Source organism: Typopeltis vanoorti, chromosome 1, assembly GCF_054136105.1.
Source record: "Typopeltis vanoorti isolate ZY-2024b chromosome 1, IOZ_Tvanoo_1.0, whole genome shotgun sequence".
Taxonomy (NCBI): Eukaryota; Metazoa; Arthropoda; class Arachnida; order Uropygi; family Thelyphonidae; genus Typopeltis; species Typopeltis vanoorti.
In genome coordinates, this window is record NC_143549.1 from 161369007 (window position 1) to 161389796 (window position 20790).

The 20790-nt window shown below is 37.1% G+C and overlaps 1 protein-coding gene across 2 annotated transcripts in view; it reads left to right on the forward strand.

The window, feature by feature from the left end:
* The window catches only part of LOC150110586 (DNA (cytosine-5)-methyltransferase PliMCI-like), a 678915-nt gene that overhangs the window by 362826 nt on the left and 295299 nt on the right, over nucleotides 1-20790 (forward strand). For both annotated transcript variants that reach the window (XM_090399829.1, XM_090399828.1), the window contains exon 19: nucleotides 18007-18119. In XM_090399829.1, coding sequence (XP_090255955.1) covers nucleotides 18007-18119 — 113 coding nt within the window. The remainder of the gene's footprint in view (nucleotides 1-18006; nucleotides 18120-20790) is intronic.

Genomic DNA, 20790 nt, shown 5'->3' on the forward strand with positions numbered 1-20790 from the left:
TTAAGAGGTCTTGTTTTGAGTGTGTATCAATTATGTGAATAAAGTAATAATAAACATATATAATGGGAATCAATAAGTCACATTCCCTGCACTATAAAAATCATCCCTTCCTCTGACTTTTCTGTCTGCCCTTATTATCTCCATAAAATAAATAGGATCCGCAAGGAAGGATTTAGTTTTTTATATAAATATATTCTCCAATCTAAGAGCTATCCGCTTACTAGTTGTGTACGCATAAGTGTAGTGATAAGTGATTTATGACAGTTTTCTTCTCCTGGTGTATGAGTTCCGATATATCCTCAACTTTGCCACCTGCACTAGCTGCATTCCTCACCTGCAGCTATCGCCAGCGAAGGATTATCTGCCATGGCAACCCACATTCCTGTACCACTACTGACACAGAAATGCAAGGACTCCCCATGACTTCGGACCCAGAAGGAAGAGCAAAGCTCACAGGAGCTAAGGACGTGGAAAACAGGTCAGTCAATTCCGAATCTTACACTAATGTTGTATCAAACGGAAATATTCTATCGTTCCCCCAAAACACTGATTTCACACATGAATGCCACATCAGCCAGCAGTAAACTGATTAATGCAAAAATAACTACCACTGTTAGTAACATCATTTCTCAAGAAAATGGAATTGTTATTTTCACAACCAGAGAAAACATCGCACTAGAAGAGTATCTGATGGCTATCACCAAAATTGTACTCTCAAAAAATATTACATATCTCATGGGCACAAACGGTACTACAAAAAGGCATTGATATCAGTGATTATCACTTTGAAGCAGCCCAGTAGCACTGGCCGCCGACAAAACCGTATCAAATTCAGAGAATGGAATTTCCCCTTGAAATTCACATCAACTCATCAGATCCATGTTATCAAGATCACAGGAAAAATATGCACATTGTCGGCAGCCACGAAAAAAATACCCTGAATTCGCCCATGTTAAAAGCTTTCAAAGACAGGCATTAATGCACTTTCCAAACAACTATGCACTACACGACCTCCCAAAATTAATAAACACGGACATAAATGGAATAAACTACACTTTCTACTTATCCTTTTCATCACAGTGCTTGTTCTGTCATGAATAGGGTCACATTAGGAAACAATGTCCCTATATTACCAAGGATTCATCAACAAATATCCCAGCCCCAGAATAGGAAACCAGTTAAACAGAACAACATCGTACGCAAAGAAAATCCAAGCATAGGATAAAGTAAACCAAAAATTCTTTCCCAATCATGAATTTCAGAACCAAGAAAATCCCGAACTAGAAAAGACGGGGGTTCAGTCGACTAATGAGATCCAAAGCTCTGATAACGAAGTCTCACAGCACAATCAGCATGAAAACATGGATCCTCCCAACAGAGATCACTCGGATGAACAAATTAAAAACAATCCCCGGACACAACAACCAGAATCACCAACCCAGCCTCCAACTAATTCAAATCCTCATCCGATAGAAGAAACTACTCAAAATGGCCGTACATCACCTGCAGCCAGCCAAGGAGAAAGAGAGTTTTCAGATGATGATGAAACTTGACATAGACTCCACTTTGTCCATGAGCTCTAAAGATGACACTTAGTCAAAACAGCCATATCCCTTACTCCCATTTTTATCTTTATTTTTTTATAGTTCTCCTTTTTCAAATTTTGTAGTTCATCCTTTGCACAAAACCATTATGAAATCACTATATGCATTTTTTTAAATAGGTTTAAAGTTCAGTTATATATACTTTTATCAATATATTTCCAATGCCATTTCATAAAAAAAATTAATCTTGAGGATTCAACAAAGGCCTAGAATGTTCATAGCTTTACGGCTCTTAACTGACGTATGCAAGGGAGGAAAACCAAATGACAACCTAGAAGAGGAAGAAGCTGAGGGGGAACTGCCCCACACTGAGGGTCCCCTAACCATGAAGCAGCTGTCATCCTTTATACAGAAAGTGTGAAACTCCCCTAATAAATTAACTATAGCCCTTAAATACACCACAAGAATCCCAAAACTAATATCTGAACTTCAGGATCTACACTCAAAATTAAAATGTAAAAAGAGCAGAGCAGAAGTTAACAGGAGTAAGCGAATCTACTACCTGATTAATGGGCTACAAACACATACCAGGACCAATATTAGATTGAATCTACAATTAAACTTTCTTAAACATAATGTCTTTGAGCCTTTTCTCTCTCTCAATGCAAGAGGATGTGCCTCTGCTTTATGCAACAGAATAGTCCTTGACCAGGTACAAAAACATCATATAGACCTATTACTTCTGCAGGAAACAAATATAAACTCCTCATCCAAATTATCTAGAAGATGGGCAGAGTGGCCCTAGACCTACAGCATTCTGCAACCCAACAACATCATGGAGCAGGAGTTAGCTTAGGTGTACATCATCGATCTCCCTACAAACTAAAAGTGATTGCTGATATACCAGGATACCAGATACGTTCACATAAAAACACCCAGCCATGATACCCTGCATGTGTTCAACATCTACATACCACAGCAGGATGCTCTGACATCACAAATCGTAGATTTCATTCGAAACCATCTCTCTAGTATTGACCAAGAACATATCATAATAGCTGGAGACTTTAATTGCACTCTTAACCAAGAAAAATACAGACTTCAATGTGCTGAACATCATAGACAATTAATAAACAAACTTCAAACACTGGTAAACCATAATGAACTCATCGTCTTTCGGCATCAACATCCAGATAAGAAGTCCTACACATGGAAGTCAGCGAAAAATAGGCCATTCTACTAAGCACAACTGGACAGATACTATATTTCCAAACACTCCTTTCCTCTAGTTAGAAACATTCACACATTCCTTCCTACATCTCAGATCATTGCTTCGTCAAGCTGCAACTTTCTTTATCTTTAGAAGCATCCAAATCAGGAAGTGCCTATTGGATCTTCAACAACACCCTCCTGAAAGATCCAGATTACATAAGAAACACTCAAGCTTTAATAACCAACCTCACTCACTCGAAAGTGGATACAGAACCAATGAAAACATGGTGGCCCCACTTAAAATCCCAAATGAAATCCTTTACGCAGATCTACAGTCACCAGAAAAATCAACAGAGTGAACATTAGAATCCGACAACTTGAAGAACAGCTTAAGTATCTCCCAGAAGAAAGCCCTGAATATCATTCTGCATTCCAAGCCATGCAAAGACACGCAGAATTATCTGCAAAAGGTGCCCTAATTCGATCACGGCATACACAAATAGATCTTTCAGATGCCCTACAAAATATTTTTTCTTGTTGGAAAAAAAAATGCTAGGCAGCAAACTCCATCTCTGCTATCAGACTTCAAGATGGCAGCATTACAGAAGATTCAAGTAAAATCGCTTCTGAAATTCTACAATACTACAAGAATGCATACAGCTCCACACGAATATCCCATCATGCCATTCACGAAATACTGAAAGAAACAAAAGAAATCTCTGCAACAGCCCGGAAAATCACGCTAGATGATCTGAAAACTGCTTGCACATCCTTGCCAAAGAACAAATCTTCCGGCCTTGATGGTCTCATGTCAGTTTTTCCAAGTCTTCTGGAATCAGCTCGAACCACTTCTCCTCAGAACACTGCAAGAAGCCTATCTTAACGGGCTCCCACAATCTGTCACGACCTCAGTAGCGCAATTGATACCGAAGAAGGGAGAGCATATCTGAAACTGGCGTCCAATCTCCCTAATTAATACCGATTGCAAAATCATTTCCAAAGTTATAGCAAACCAAATAAAGCCAACACTGTCTGAAGTTATTGGCCAACATCAAACGTACTCTGTCCCAGGAAGATGAAAACCTCCATTTAATAAGAGATCTCATCCACATCAAGGAACAGCCAACATGAAAACCTAGCACTCGTCAGCCTTGATCAGGAGAAGGCTTTCGACAGGGTAGAGCACGAGTACCTTTATGAAGTTCTAAAGGCATTTTGGCTATGGTCCTCTTCATTGAAACAGTGCAATTGCTATACAGAGATGCACACTTCTGTTTAAAAATCAACAACATGCTCACTTGCACTTTGTGATTCTCCCGAGGGATCAAGCAAGGATGTCCTCTCTCTCTCTGGACAATTATACACACTGGCCATAGAACCCTTATTAAAAAGAGTTCACGACACCATTATTTCCAAACGAACCAGCATAACAAATCCTCATAAAAAAAAAACCTATCAGCATATGCCGATGACATCACTGTAATAATCCGAAATAAAGAAGAAATGTCAGTGACCAAGGAAGCACACAGACTGTATGCACAAACCTCAGGGGCCAAATTAAATTCTTCAAAATCTAGTGGCTTGTGGTCAGGCAGATGAAAGGATAGAACCGATTCGCCGATCGATTGAATGAACCTGGTCAAAGTGAAGGACAAAGATACTTAGGTGTGTGCCTTGGCAACAGCAGAATATATAATAAACTGAACTGGACACAGCTGCACAACCGTTTTAAACAGGTGCTAGGTAAATGGAACAGCATTCGTTCCATGTCTTCACTTAGAGGAAGAGTACTAATAGTTAACCAGATGGCTGCGAGTGTGTTATGGCATACCCTCAAAGTACTCGCACCCCCCTGAAGAATTTATCCATCACATTCAAAAGGCAATAAACGTTTTTTCTGGAACAATACTAACTGGACAACATACTCTGAACTCTGCAAGCCACTCAGTAAGGGAGGTCAAGGCCTGATTTCCCTTGAAAACAAGATTACATCCTTCAGGGTAATTCTTCTTCTTCTCCTAAAGACACTTCAGTCCAGTCATGCTTACGTAACCACCTTCGATTACATCATGAAATCATGCACCTGAGGATTTACACTTTCCACAATCCTCTGATTGGCCATTTCTGCACCATCTCCTCTTAAACTACCTCATTTTTACGAAGATGTTCTACAACGGTGGAAAAAAGACAGAACTTCATCACACACTGACAAGATCAACAGAGTCATTTGTACTATCAGAACCACTGTTTTCAAACAGAAACATAGCAAGTCTCACAACTGGCCAGCCCTTTCTTTTCCCTACATGGAACTGGGGAAGAATAAGAATCATATGGGACCTCCTGAACCAGACACTAAAGTGGAAAACATTCACAAGCCTACCAATGAAGAACCCAAAAACTGAAAAGCAATACCAACAGATGCAAGCTGCTATTAGAAAATCCTATCCAGATATCGCCACACCTCAGGGAATCTGTATTTCTTCTAGAAATAGTGGGGAGCCTACCTTTTATCTTTCATCATCTGAAGCCTCACTTCCAATTATTCCATCCAACTACAAGAAAATATACCACTTCCTCATATCAGTGCCTCCAACTTTCCCCTTCATATATTCATCCTTAACCCTTTCATTTAATAAGCTGCACATGCCACTCAGTGTTCAGTGGGATCTTCCATATAAATCGAGGTGTGCCAAACCAGATTCCGACATACAGCGGAAACTATGGCATAACATCTTGCCAACTCCTACTGAGTTCCACAAATTTCAGCTAAGACAATCAGATCAGTGTCTATTCTGCAAAGTTTCAGGCACCTTGGAACACACACACACACATCTAACCTGTTCTGCAAAGAAGGCAGTGATCACTTACACCCTGAATACAGCCTCTAGCACCTTTAACTACGCACACAGCCAAGAAGACTACTGGAATTTAGCCCATGCAGATGAGAACAAACACAAAATATGGAATTTCCTCTTCATCTGCACCAAGGCCGTCATTTACAGTTTATACCTTAAGCACACAAGAAATAACCAGCACCCATCCATCACTGCGGCAGAAACTACAAAGCAGGTTTTCACTGAAATTTGATTACTACAAAGAAAGAGGAAATGTCAAAAAATTCATAGAGGAGTGGAATCCAATTGGTACCCTCTTCTGGATTGCTGCCTACAATACACTTCAGCTGAAGAATAACTAAAAGTGATGCTGAACTATAATATGGACTCTTAAGACACTAAAAGAAAATCCTTTTTCCCTGTAATATATATTGTTATAATATATAAATAGTCCGTGTTTGTTATCTATCGTCCAATGTATATTTTATCAAGTTCAAAAAAAAAAAAAAAATCTATCAGTTGTGACGCGGAGGGGCGCAGACATGTCCAAGGTCGCTCCTGCCTAAAGTTGAATATTATGCGGTCGAATACTTAAATCAACTTCCAGTTTTATATCTGCGTAATCATAAGCACCTGTTTTATCACGCTATAAAATTAGTTTTTTAAATTTGCGAAGCTAGGAAAAGTTATTTTAATTTTTTAAAATCTTCGTTGTTCGTTCGGTTATTGTTACAATGGTATGCTCTCGAGTGCCTGGAAATTGTGATAGCTTACGTTTCCCCAGATTCACCCGAAGCAATGGCCAGTATAAACCCCAGCATATCACCCCCAGCAGCTGGTCCACGCCCAAGCTTAGCAGGAATCAGTCCAAGGTCGAGGGATTAAGAAAACCAAGAAAAAGACGACAGCCACAGCTCCACAGAAAGAAAAGAAATCAGTCTCAGCCCCCTGGACAACGACAGACAAAGGTTAGTACTCTCTCTCTTATGCCAACATAGTAGCTCTTAACTCCGCACAAATTAATACTGGGACGACGACCATCGTGCATGCAAATGTACAGCTAACCAACTGTGTTTCCCGAGACAACGGAATAGTAATTTTTGCAATCGAAAATACCCCACTAGAAAAGTACCTGGACAGAGTAGTGAAGCATGTTCCAGCAAAAAATATAACTCTCATTTCAAGAGTTGCCAGAACTATACAAATGTACTCTCACAATGTATCTTGGTCTGAGACATTAATTGAAAAGGGAATAAACATCAGAGCATGCCACGTGAATGTTTCACCAATCGTGCTAGCTCCCACAAAAGTAACATTGTCAAATGTCCCACCGGAAATAAGCCATCAAATGCATCGCGGATTACTGTCAAAATACGGTGCAGTGACAGGTAAAATCCAAACTCTACGAGCCTCTACAACTAGGCCTGAATTCGCTCACATCAAGAGCTTTAGAAGACAGGCTCTATTGCACTTTAGAACCAACACAATCGGCTCCATACCTAAAATAACAACACAGAAATAGATGGAGTACCCTGCACCTTTTATATTACTGTTGCTGCTCAGTGCTTTTACTGCCACGAAGAAGGTCATGTAAGGAAGTTATGCCCGTATATACCCAAAAATGAGAAACTGGTTAACAATACTACCAACCCTAGTGGATCAGAGCATCAGAAGCAACAAGCAGCCAACCCCAAAAAACAGAGCATCCCTAACAATCAACAAAAGTCTCATGGAAACAACTTTCAGTCGAATACCGAGGAGACAAAATCAAGTGGTGACACTAACAAAACCCAACTTTTGGAAAAACCTCCACCAACATCGATTAAAAGCAATCCTAGAGAAAAGGAAACAGAACACAGACAACTAACTAACTCTGATAAAGATAAAAATAACGAAGAGTAGCAAGAAACAAACACGGAAAAACAGCCAAAGATGAACCAGCACAGCTGCAACAATGAATCTTTGCCTCCAAGCATTCCGGAACCCTTCCAACAGCCTGTAGAGGGGGGAATGAAGAGATCGAGCTTCTTGAGTCTTCAGATGAACGAAGAGGAAACTGGAAATGCAGGTCTTCCTCAGACTGAAGGCCCACTTACAAATGAGCAGCTTCAGAGCTTTCTTTAAAAAGTTTAAGGCTCTTCACAAAAACTGCTGACAACAGTGGCCTTATCACTCAGCTGGAAGAATTAAGAACTGTTCTGACAGGAAAAAGAGGAAGAAAAACCACCAATCTCAGGAAAAGATATATTACTTGATCATTGGGCTTGAATCCCAGCATCAGTGTAACTATCCATAAAGGAAGCGAGGATCACTGCTCCAAAAGAATAAAAAATAATAAAAAAAATCTAAACCATAAAATAATGAGCAACTCAATAAATCTTCTCTCACTAAATGCTAGAGGGTGTGCCACACCACTGTGAAACGGGCTGGTTCTGCAGGAAACTAACATCCATTGCAACAGCCAAGCTTCAGATCAACACTGGAGGAACTGGCCATATACAATGCACCACTGTCCTGCCATACAACTTCATGGACCAGAAGTCAGCATTGGAATTCACCAAAACAGTGCCCTATAATTAGGAATAATCGATACCTTCCTGGGTGTGCAATATATGCACTCATTACAACTCAGGCAGGAAAGAAAATACATATTATTAATATGTACATGCCACAAAGCGAATAGCTTGCAGTGCAGGTACTAGAGTTCGTCCAAAACCACTCCAACAAGGTCAATGACCATCTCATACTGGCAGCGGATTTTAACTGCATTCTGGATCCTGCAGTGGACAGAAAGCAATGCCAAGAACATCGGCACTCGCTAGCTCAGATTCTCTAGGATGTAATAAGTGACTACGAGCTGACTGACACCTTCAGACATTTGCACCCACATGAGAAAGTATTCTCCTGGAGTGCCAAACGTGGTCCTACCAGTGTCATATACCAGGCACGGCTCGATAGATTCTACACATCTATGCGCACAATACCCTATGTAAGGAGAATCACATACCATCTATCTCATGCATCAGATCGTGATTCCATCCTTCTCAGTATTTGCATTCCTGTACACACCGGACGCAAAGGAGGAGCATACTGGATATTCAATAACAGCCTACTACAGGATACAGAATATCTCAGAACCTCCAAAAACTATATCGAAACTCTCATCAGAGATATACCTACTTCGCAATCAATTTTCAAGTGGTGGTCACTCTTTAAATCCAAAGTTAGGGTATTTACCAAAAATATAGTCACCAGAGGAATTTGAATAAGCATTCAGGCCTTAAAAATCTGCAACAACAATAGCAATTACATCATCCAGAATCTGAGGAATATCAGTCCTTAGAAGTCGTCATACGCTCACACCTAGAGCACTAATAAGAGCACGATGCAGACATATTAACTTCACAGATGCACCCACAAAGTATTTCTTCTTACTGGAAAAGCGCCTACAAGAGTACCCCCACTATATCTGCCTATAACAACAGATAGTGAAAACATCATAGAAAATCATGACGAATTCCTCTTATATACCTTGTCATACTACAAAAATTTATACCAAGCAAACTCAACATCTATGGATGCCACAAATATAATTCTCTCTGATGTGAAAAGACTTTCACCAGCAACTAGGCGTAACATAGAACTCCCTATCACGCTACACGATTTGGCAACTGCCTGCACCTCCTTACCTAAAGATAAATCTCCAGGCATAGATGGGTCTTACCACTGAATTTTACCAGTCATTCTGGGAACAACTTGGACCATCCTCTACAGAGTATATGTCGACGCGAATACCAATGGCTTCCCACTCAATACGACATCTGTTATTAAACTCATTCCAAAGAAAGGAGACGTGACGAAATTAGGAAACTGGACACCCATCTCTATCATAAACACTGACTGTAAATTTATATCAAAAGCCATTGCCAACAAACTTAAACCCACTTTGAACGAAATAATAAATAGGCATCAGAGCTATTTCATTCCTGGACGATTTATTCACGAAAACTTACACCTCGTAAGGGATCTCATAAGTATAGCCAACAGCAACAATGAAACAATGGGTCTTGTAATACTAGACCAAGAAAAAGCTTTCGACCGCATTGAACACTTATACCTATTCAGCTGCTTGAAAGCCTTCGGCTTTGGCTCAGGCATCGTTCATTCTATCAAGATGTATGCCAAAGCACACTTTTGCATGAAGATAAACAACAGACTTACTATAACTGTACCATACAGCAGAGGTATTAACAAGGTTGTCCACTTTCCGGTCTTCTCTACACGATTGCCATTGAGCCTTTTTTGTGTAGCTTAAGCATGCTGCTTAGGGCATCCCATCCTAAACTTTCCTACCAAACCATAACCCTAACAGCATATGCTGACGATGTTACAATTATAGCCCGCAAAGAAGAGGATTTCCATAACATACAAACAGCATACCAACATTACCAAGCAGCCTCAGGAGCCAAACTAAATGCACATAAAACCACAGGACCGTGGTGTGACAAATGAAAATACTGAACCGATTCCCCAATGACTGGTCACTGGTCTGCAGAGGAAAACAAATACCTAGGAAACATGCCCTCTTATGTGGATAAGAACTGGGAAACACTAAATAAACGGTTCAAGCAGGTAGTAGGAAAGTGGGCAACAATACAAGCATCTGCCTCCACAAGAGGGAGAACAATAATTGTCAACCAAATAGCCACAAGTGTCCTTTGGCATACACTAAAGATTCTCACGCCACCAGTGAAATTCATCAAACAAATAAAGTCAACCATCTATCAATTCATATGGAACAAAACAAACTGGCTTTCCTACTCCAAGCTACAGGGTGTTCGGGATAAATTTGACAGTTTCGTAAGGAAAAAGAAAATCTTCTTTGTATCTATTAAATTTAATGAATTGACAAAAAAAACATTACAGGCAGAGTTAATTACAATACTATCAACAAGATTTACTCAAAATAACCACCATTAGCATCGATCACAGCTTCAATTCTGCTTCGGAACCTCGAACAAGCTGATGCTACAGTCTCCCTGGGAAGGGCCGCAAAAACTGTTTTAATTTTATCCATTAACTGGGCTTTTGTATTACTGGAAGTGCGATTGGTGTCTTTTTCAACTGCGCCCCATACAAAATAATCCATGGGGTTAAGGTCTGGGGAGTTTGGAGGCCAAACATTTGGACTGGTGAAGTCGTAGAAATTTTCAGACAACCATTTTTGACTTTTCCCAGAGGTGTGGCAAGGGGCCAAATCCTGCTGCCATACATACGGCCTACCATTGGCTACCCTTGTTATCCAGGGCTTGACTACAGTTAGCAACTCCACGAACAAAGCCCGAATTCCAATGCCAGGGTTCTTCAACACCTGTTCCTGCAGATTTGCGAGGAATTCTGCTGTACGAACGCAATCAGATCGTCTGCTAGGGATCTTTCTTCTTGCTACATCCTCGTAGTCACCATTGCAAGTCTCTAGTTCATGCCTGATTGTTTTTACTGTATTCAGGGAGCATTGGGCAGCAGTCGTAATATCCTTATTTTGATGGCGGGCACGAATCATCATGATACAAGTTATTCTCTTCCATGATTCAGGTGGGTTCCAGCTATCCATCCTTTCTGACATCTTGTATATGAATGAAGAAGGGTCCAAACTTTTAAATGAAGAGAAGTGTGTGTTAATACATGTAACTTACGGAAAAATATAATTAATTATAAATATGTCAAATTTATCCCGAACACCCTGTATGTATTTCTCTCAAAGATGGAGGACAAAACTTGAACCTCCATGACAACAGGATAACAATGTTCCGCACTCGATTTCTCCTTAATGCCCTACAACAGAAAATAGCACACAAATGCACCTGAATATATTTCCACCTCTGCCACTAGAGGTCTCTCTCTCTCTCCACAACCTTAAGAATGACAACAGCGCACGTGCCAGTGCATCTAACAAACTTATACAAAGATGCCCTTTGAAGATAGAAGAAGCTAAACCTCCAGCACACGGTGAAGACAGTATGTATCCCTTCCTGAAATCCTCAAGGAACCCATCTTCCAGAACACGATGGTAAGAAACCTGACCATTCAAAGAGATTTTCTTTTCTCCATGGAGCTGGCAAGGCATGAGGATCTTGGGTGACATTTTTTCTCCGAGCCTCACCTACTGCTTTCCAAAATCGCTCAAAAACCTGGAATACAGGAATTAGGCTGAGCAGAATACACACTGTAAAGGCCGCCTTTCAAACTGTAATGCTTGATAGCATAACGGAAGAGGGGCTTAGCCCTCCAAACTCGGAAGATTCAATGCCTATCTTTCTGATAAAAATTAATAATTCATTGGAGAAACTTACACCAACGAAATCTACAGTACTCTATTACAACAGTCGAACCAAAGCACTTTATTGGAAAATCCTGCATCATCCCACCAAACACCATTTCAGTGGGAGCTACCGTATCGCACAAGCGCCATCAAACCCGACGCAGATATGCAGTGGAGAATGTGGCACAATCTATTACCCACTCCAATTATATTACAAAAATTTAACTCGGATGTCTCAGATAATTGCCTGTTCTGCTTCCGATCAGGAACAGTCCCGCATATCTACTTGGAATGCCCAGTCAACACCCAATTAATCAGTTTGTTTTGGGAAACGGCAGCTCTCACCTGTGGTAGTCTTCATACAGAAGAGGAGTATTTCAATCTTGTCCATGCAGAGTCAAATAATCAATCATTCTGCAATTACCTCTTCATCACTGCGAAAGCAGTAATATACAGCTTCTACCTCAGACATACAAGACCAGACAGCACAGCCACTTCACAGAGAGAGGCAGCTGACCAACTCCTTGCAGCCTTCAAACAAAAGGTGAGAAGTCAGATCCTACACGAGCATCACCACCACAGGCAAAACAACATCTTAGATCTTTTCCACTGGAATCCACGGAATCAACTCCTGGCTGTGCAGGGCAACTGCATCATAGTTCACTTTCCAGCAGCATAGAAGTGACACCCCCCCCCCCTCAAGGAGAAGGGGAAGAAAGATTTTTTGTGCTTAACAGTCAGTGCGAATATTAATCAGCTGTCAACCTCATGTAAATAGATAATATTTCCTATAGTAACTGTTATGTTCTTACACATGTCAGATTTTAATGTTCTTATACAGTATCATGTCAAAATAACTGTTAATGGCTGTAAATTAAAAAAAAAAATGTAATTCACCTTATAACTGATATTTTGATGTAACATACCTCAACATGAGTATGAGTGAGCATGTAACCTCTCTGCCTGACTGCAGAGAACCAAAAACTGGTTAATCCTGTACATAATATTGTTATGTTTACAATAATAAAAAAAATATATATAGATAGATAGATATGGGAATAGTCACTCTCATCCACAATGCATTTGAAATGTTCTAGAAATTCTACGAGACCTCTGCCAGTATTTAAAGCTTCCACTGTAATTTGAACATTCTGTATATTGGTTTGCTGTTTGAATCCAAAAAAACTGTCCCATTCTTGCATCAAAAAAACTCATTTCCACCCTTTTCTTCTCTTTGTTCATTTAATTATACAAATGCTAGTGTTACCCATAAGCAGTTCACGTGTTATGGGGATATTGTGTTAATTCATATCAACCCACAACAAGGTTTTCTTTCCTTCATCTTGATTTTCTCAGAATTCTTCATTATGGTTGTAACACTTGAATAGATCATGTTCAGATAATTACACAAAATCTTTAGTCTTCTGTCAGTAGTAAAAAAAAAAATGCAAGTTATAAGAGAATTCTTATAACTTGCATTTTTTTCATTCAGTTTCATGAACTTCTGTTTTTTTTTTTAGCACCATTTTCACTTTCGTTTTACTAGTATTAGCCATCTTTCAACTTGCTTTGCTTTTCAGATTTCACAAATTTCTTTATTTTTTAAATATAATTATTTAATAGCTCTTTATGCACTAACATGCATCATGAACTTTATGCATTTTTTGCAGTTTTAACCATGCATTCAATCACACTTTCAAACTCACCACATGGTTGAATGAGTACTAGGAGGAAAAATTCAGTAAATGCACAATTTATGCAGAATTTTCCCTGTTTATTTCCCTAGAAAATTTTCTGTTATTTAAAATTTTTTTATTAATATTTAATTTTTTTTCTCCCTTTACAACACCACTCAGCATTAGAAGTGATGTAAATTGAAGTATCATAAATTGAGGGTGGGGTCACTCCCATATTTGCATTTCACATCACTGACCAGAAAGTTATGCAAAAATTTAAATGTTAAGTCTTTTATTTAAGACTTCATTCTCTAAGAAGTATGCTATATTATAACTGACTTTTATTGAAATCTTATTTTTTGCTTTTCTACATATACTGCACCTCATCAAAGTTGTTGCAAAGCAAATTATTAACATACCCAAAAGCAGAATCTTGCATTCTGTCTTTCTCTGTTTCCTCCTCTTTTGCTTTCAGATTGTTCTATTGCAGTGTCATCCACTTCTTACTTTTCCTGCAATCTTTTCACTGATTTTGCTAAATGTTCCTCTGCTGTTCCAATCTTACAACATTCACTGCTCCCTTTGATTTTTCACAAGAAAGAGATCAGAAGAATCTTGTCCATTTTTGCTATTAAACCTGTTTTGATTGTCCTGAAGATTTGTACTCAAAAGTTAGCTCTTATTTTATGTCTACATTTAATATTTTCTAATTCTACTGATATTTTCCTGTCATATGAAAATAGTTTACATCCAACCTATTCTCAATGGTTGTAACAAACCTGTTGTCTAAAGTTACTATTGCTGTCATTTCAGTTCTTGATGAAGTAATGCAGAATGACTTAACAGAAACCCATTCAGAAATGAATGGTTCTACCATTCAGAAATCTCTCAACTGAGATCTCATGTATGAATCATATATTCCTGAGATATTCCTTCTTCCAGATTTCAAAATTTCTTCCACTCTAGCTATGGAGTTTAATAATGCACACACTTCTTTTTGCTTGTTACTGATGTTTTAATTAGTAAAAGAATAGTCTAAATCATATTACTGGATGTCTACGAAAACCAGCTTATTCTGGTGGATACTTTCATGCCATCTTCCTGTCCATCATCAGAAAAGTGGAATCATGACCACATTAGCAAAGTGAATGATATTAAAAAGAAGAAAGAATTTAATCCTCTCTTCGACCAGTTTTTTCAAAAATGGTTTTCTGTTTTGGTTAAGATGCTAAGAGAAAGATTTATTTAAAATGCTATAATTGTATGAGATAAAAGGATGGTTATGCAGATAAATATATCCGTTACTTACATTGTAAAATCCTAGTTAATTGTATGAGATAAAAGGACGGTTATGCAGATAAATATATCCGGTACTTACATTGTAAAATCCTAGTTAGAAATAAAATATGTGCAGATGATATATAGGTGTAAGGAGATGCTGTTTCTGCCATTATTCATGATCTGTTTGGACCATGTTATGAAAACGAGTGGAATTACACCTAATATGGAAATTGGAGATAAATTCCTAACTTTTTTATGTAGATGATGTTACTACTAAATAAATTTGCCTTCATCATTAGGAGTCTATCTTAACTGAATAACTTTTTTAATAAATTTTTTTATAAAAATCCTAAAATTGTGGTTCTGCCTATGAAAATATGCAAGAACTTCAGCAGCATTCTCATTGTTGAACTGAGACATTTCAGCTATTTTGACAACATTTTTAACATAAATGACAAATTAAATAATTAAATTTCAAAGAATAAACAGCAGAACTGGTATCGTTGATAGCCAGTTGAATAAATTTATATGGAATATGAGTAACATTAATCAAGTCACTAAATTAGCAATACACAAGGCAGCATTTTTTAAACATAGAAAAATTATGGAATAGAAACTTATAAATAAAATTAAATAAAAATTAAATAAAATTAAGAAGGACCACTATTTAAGTATTGTAGTTATTAAAAAAAAGCATACAACTGGGTGACAAGAGAAAATCTTTTTAAAAAAGCTACAATTATATGGTGTAAATGTGACATTATGTAGAACAATGCACAGTCTCTATTTAAGCTGCAAGTCTGTAGTTAGAATTTATGGATGTACAAGAAGATGGTTTGATATAATATCAGACGAGATAATGATACGGACAGTCACCTCTATTATTCATCATGTATATTAGAATATATTATGAATGAAAGTAGCATTAGGCCCATTATCACAATTTGAGACATTAAAACCTGCTCTTTTCTTTATCTTAAATAAATCTAGTACAAGCTTGCAGAATTCTTTAACTATTTGAATAACTGCTATAACAAATTTGTTATGTAAATCAGTAATTAAAAGATAAAAACTAAATAGGCAAGAACATCGATAATGTTTGATACATTCCAAGCATGGATCTGTAGAAGAACATGTAAAGCATTTGAGCTTTTAGGCACAATCAATATTTAGTGTAGTATGCAAATTGAATATTCAAATAGACAATGAAATATTCAAGGCCAGTATAATGGAGTGTCAACTGATTAAATTTTTGTGGAATAGAAGACAATGTTCAAATCAGTTTTAGCTTATTTTTTGGTAGGCTAGGTTAGAAATTAAAAAAAAAAGTTATTCAAAGATTAAAAGATTATTCAAAGTAAACAAATAGTCTCAATGGCAGAATAAAATTAAATATAAAAATTTAAGGACATTCACATCATTAGCATTCACAAGGAATGGAGATAAAAGGCAGCCATTCAACTGTCATTCCTCTTGCACCACCTTAGTTTTATTGAAAATAATGGAGAACATCATCAACAATCAGCGTCTTCACCACATGACTTGCTAGTATGGATTCTGCAACTTCTGATCCATAGCAGATCTGCTTGTCAATATCACTCATCTGCTCACCAAATTATCATCATGTGGTGCGGTCTATGCCTGTACACTCTGTTCGTCTTTTTCGTTTGCCAAATTTTGTAGTGCCTTAAATACTGATATCAGAGGATTGAGGAAAACCTACTCAAATACAGTGCTAACAAAAATTCTTGCCTTATTTCATAAATTGCAACCACACTTCACCTTCCCTTGCCTTTGATAATGCAGATTTCCATGCAAAATCAGAAATCTTTGACTTTGGATGCGATATGCTTATGCCAGGAGAGGCTAAATGTAAGTTGAAGGAAAGATTTGTGATCTTACATTAATAAAACCAAGTATCTTCTTCTGTCTCACCAATACAACTCCTGTATAAATCCCATATCCATCTATCTTAGAATTTTATTCCCACATATGGATAGAGTGATTTGGTTAATTGGTAACCCACTCCAGTTGCACACTCACTCCAGTTACTATCCTAGAGTCATACTTGTTCCTCTTTGTGCTGCATCTACAGGTATTTTTGTGGGGCAGAACATAACTACAGCGTTTCTTTGCTTTACATCATGTTCATAAACATGATCAGCTGTTAGTCAGAATATATTCACCTTTTTTTTTATATATATATATATATATATATATATATAATTTCTCTATGCCCTATAAAACTCTTATTCACAGAGTTTTCCCCTAAAGATTACAACATCCAGTTGTTCGAAAAGCATATTAACATATTTTCTTTCTTCTTGCCACACATAACATTGATGTGTTACTGTATGTTGCAACCTCTCATGTATGGGATATTTACAAAAAAAACATCAAGAATGTCTAAGGAGCTAATCTCAGATGATATGGTCACTGGTCACATAATCTGGATGTACGAGGAAAGGTTAGCAAATCAGATGTTTAATGCTACTAGAATGGCAGGGGGAAAACCCACGATGACACAGAGATGTAGGTGGATTGATGCATTAAAGAAGTGCCTTAGATGTCCAAAATATAAGAGTTGATCATATTGTAATTCTGACAAATAGCAAGGAAAATTATTGATAGGAAGTTATAATGTAAGCTTGTCAATTTGTACTATCCTTGAGGATGCATATCAGGAATTATTACAAAGTTTGAACTTAAATCAGTTATGAATATATTAAAACAGTGTTCTCTGATGCTATATCTTGGGATATGCTAATGCCATTTAGCTCTTAGAAAGCTAACTTCTAAATAGTGAGAGTGGCTGTAATTTAATTTTGTTAACATAACTTTTACATGTTTTATGGAAATAAAATTTACTTATATAAATTTTATTTACTTTTCAAGTTATTGGAAGACAAATTTAGTACATTTTCTATAATGTGCTTTTTATTGTTTATAATGATTAAGATTTAGTAACAGTTCATTTCCTCTTTTATGAAAATGTGTTGTTTATATCATATATAGGTAGTGCATTTTATTAAATTCCTTAGGATGACTAGTAAAAGAAAAATTAATCAGAAAATTTTCTTGATTAGGCATTTTCATTTAAAGTCTTTTTTATTTTTTTATTATGAAATAAAAAAAAGGTATTCCAGAAACCTGTTCCAGATAATTGGTTTCATCAAGGAGGATCACTAGATTCCCTTCAAGACACTGTAATACAACAAGATGATGGAAAATCATTTTTTTATCAGAAATGGTAAGAAATAGTGGCAATATGGCCACTACCTGTTTAATATAAACAGATTTATTTACTTTAAAAAAGATGGTTAACTTATGTTAATTAATGGTTAATATTTTGCTGCTTGTTAGAACCGCTTCATCTAAATGTGAAGAATAAAAGAAATTATAAAGCTACATTTAAAATTATTATCACTGATTTAAATAGATATTGCAGGTGTATGTACTGTAGATAGATTCAAAAGAATATCTATGTATAAATATTTCAAAAGAAATAATAACATTTTAAGATAATGCTATCCCAAAATGTCATATAGGCTTTTGTGTAGTATTGACATTTTGTATTTTCTGTCAGGTGATTTGCATGTCATTTGGTGTTTTCATCATCTTGCATCCAGTGTTACTGGATGCAAGATGATGCAGCATGTATTTTTATATACCATCATATATGCAAGTAATTGATGTATTTTTTGTCATCCTTAATTTATGGATGACAGTTATTCATTTGGACAAAATAAGCTTATTGGCCTGAGCAATCTACTTGGTAATTACTATGAAAGAAAGAAAAGTTACAAGATTACTTGTTCTTGATAGATAGGTGGACTTAAATTGATTTGAAGGTGATATGTAGATTGAAATTTTATAAAATTCTAACTGTACATTATATGTAATAATTTTTATGACTAATTAAGCCAAGAGAATACAAAAAAAAAAAAAAATAGAGTAAACTATTCTATTTATAGTTTAGAAAAACTAGTTTTGTCCTTCTGCAGAGGACATCATCTACTGGGAGAAAAAAAATATTCATTTAGTAATTGTCATTATATTAAAAATGGATTGCTGTATTTTCAAACTATTCTGGTATTAATGAATGCATAAGAGTGGTTTCTCATGTTCTCCTTAGTTGAATTGCAATTGAATAACTGATCAATTGTAACTGATAATTACATTTAGATAGAATGGGGTTGAAAATTATTTCCTTAGATTCTAGGTTCTTCCTTTCACTCCAATCCTGGAATCATTGTAAGATATCTGATGTTTCTTATTTTTACTAGGTAACAATCTATCTACCATTCTATCTGGTAGATAGATTGTTGTTTTCTGCTGAGTACATGACTCAGCAGAGCTTGAGGCACTGGATCTCTCTCTCTCACTAATGTGCTCTCCTCCATACACTATTCTATGGATTTTTCTGTTTGTCTAATATTGAACATTACAATTACACCAAAGCTGGCAAACATGCAGGAACTTCATGAAGTAGTATTTTGGTTTTACTAGATAAGCGTCATAGTTTGGTTTTAAGGTATGAATGTGGATCGAATTTTATGTTTCTTAAGAATTTTCACTAATTAATTTGTAATGGAGTTGATATACTAAATATACTTTTATTTTACTCTTAGCAATTTCACAGCATGTTTATGGATGCTATTCTTCTGAAAGGTGGTTGAAAGAAATTTCAACCACGTTTCACAAGTTCATCCACATAAGTTCTTTGGTTATTTCTTTATCACCATTAATGAAAGTCTGGGCACAAGATCTTAATGCTGATATAATCTCTATGTTAAATTCCTTTGACAGAAACCCTTTACCTTATTAGGCTACATTTCTTTTCTGACATTTTTGATTATTCAGATTCACCATTCCAGTTATTTTTCATGGAAAGAAAAATTATACATACAGCCTTGTTGAGAGGCTTATACGCTGGTTAGACATAATAACTAATATTTAAGGAATTGACAGCGTATACTGGAAATATAGATTAAATAAACTTTAATATACACTTTCCGATATTTCGGCAAACGTTACGTTGCCATCTTCTTGGGAACTTACTAAAAGGACACGTGCACACAAGTACTAATACAACAAATGAGACTGAGGCTAGGACGCTAGCGTTTTCCTAAAGTCCTGATGGTGCCCCCTGGTGGGCTATATTGGTAGTTCTTGGCCTTTGGGCTGAAGTTCTTTTGATAAAAGTTTCCCAAATTTGGGGCAGTTTCATGCATCCAAATTTGTTGAGGTTTGGCATGTTCCTAAGGGCCGAGGCTGATTCCATGAATAGTCTTTCATACTTGAACTTGCTGCGGTGTATTACTGTGGCTTTCTTCCATCTTATTCTGTGGCGAGTATCCAGAGCGTGGTCTGCAAGCCCAGAGTGGCTGTACTGGTGGAATCGGATGTAATCCTTGTGTTCTGAGATTCTGATATTTGCTGTCCTGCCTGTTTGGCCAAAGTAGGACAGTTTACAGCTGCAAGGGACCTGGTATACACCAGGTAGGTCTAGGGGAAGTGGTTGGTCTTTGGTAGAGCGGATAAGGGATGCCAGTTTTCTATGTGGTCTGTAACAAGTGGTCAAGTCATGTTTTTTTAAGATTTTATTGATTTTTTCTGAGGTGCCTCTGATGTAGGGAATAGTGATGGATTTAGAGTAATCTTTTTTGTGAGGGGGTGGTGGGTTGTGGATGACTGGGTTAAGTATTTTTTGGATTTTTTGGAGGGGGTAGCCGTTGGCTGAGAAAGTGTCACGGATGTGATTTAGTTCAGAGGTTAGGGCTTGATCATTAGAACAGATTATTTTTGCCCTGTTGAATAATGTTTTAATAACTCCATATTGTTGTGAGGGGGGGTGGTGGGATTGTTAGTGGCAGATACATCCACCAACAATCCCATCTATCCTTTATATTCAAGGTAAA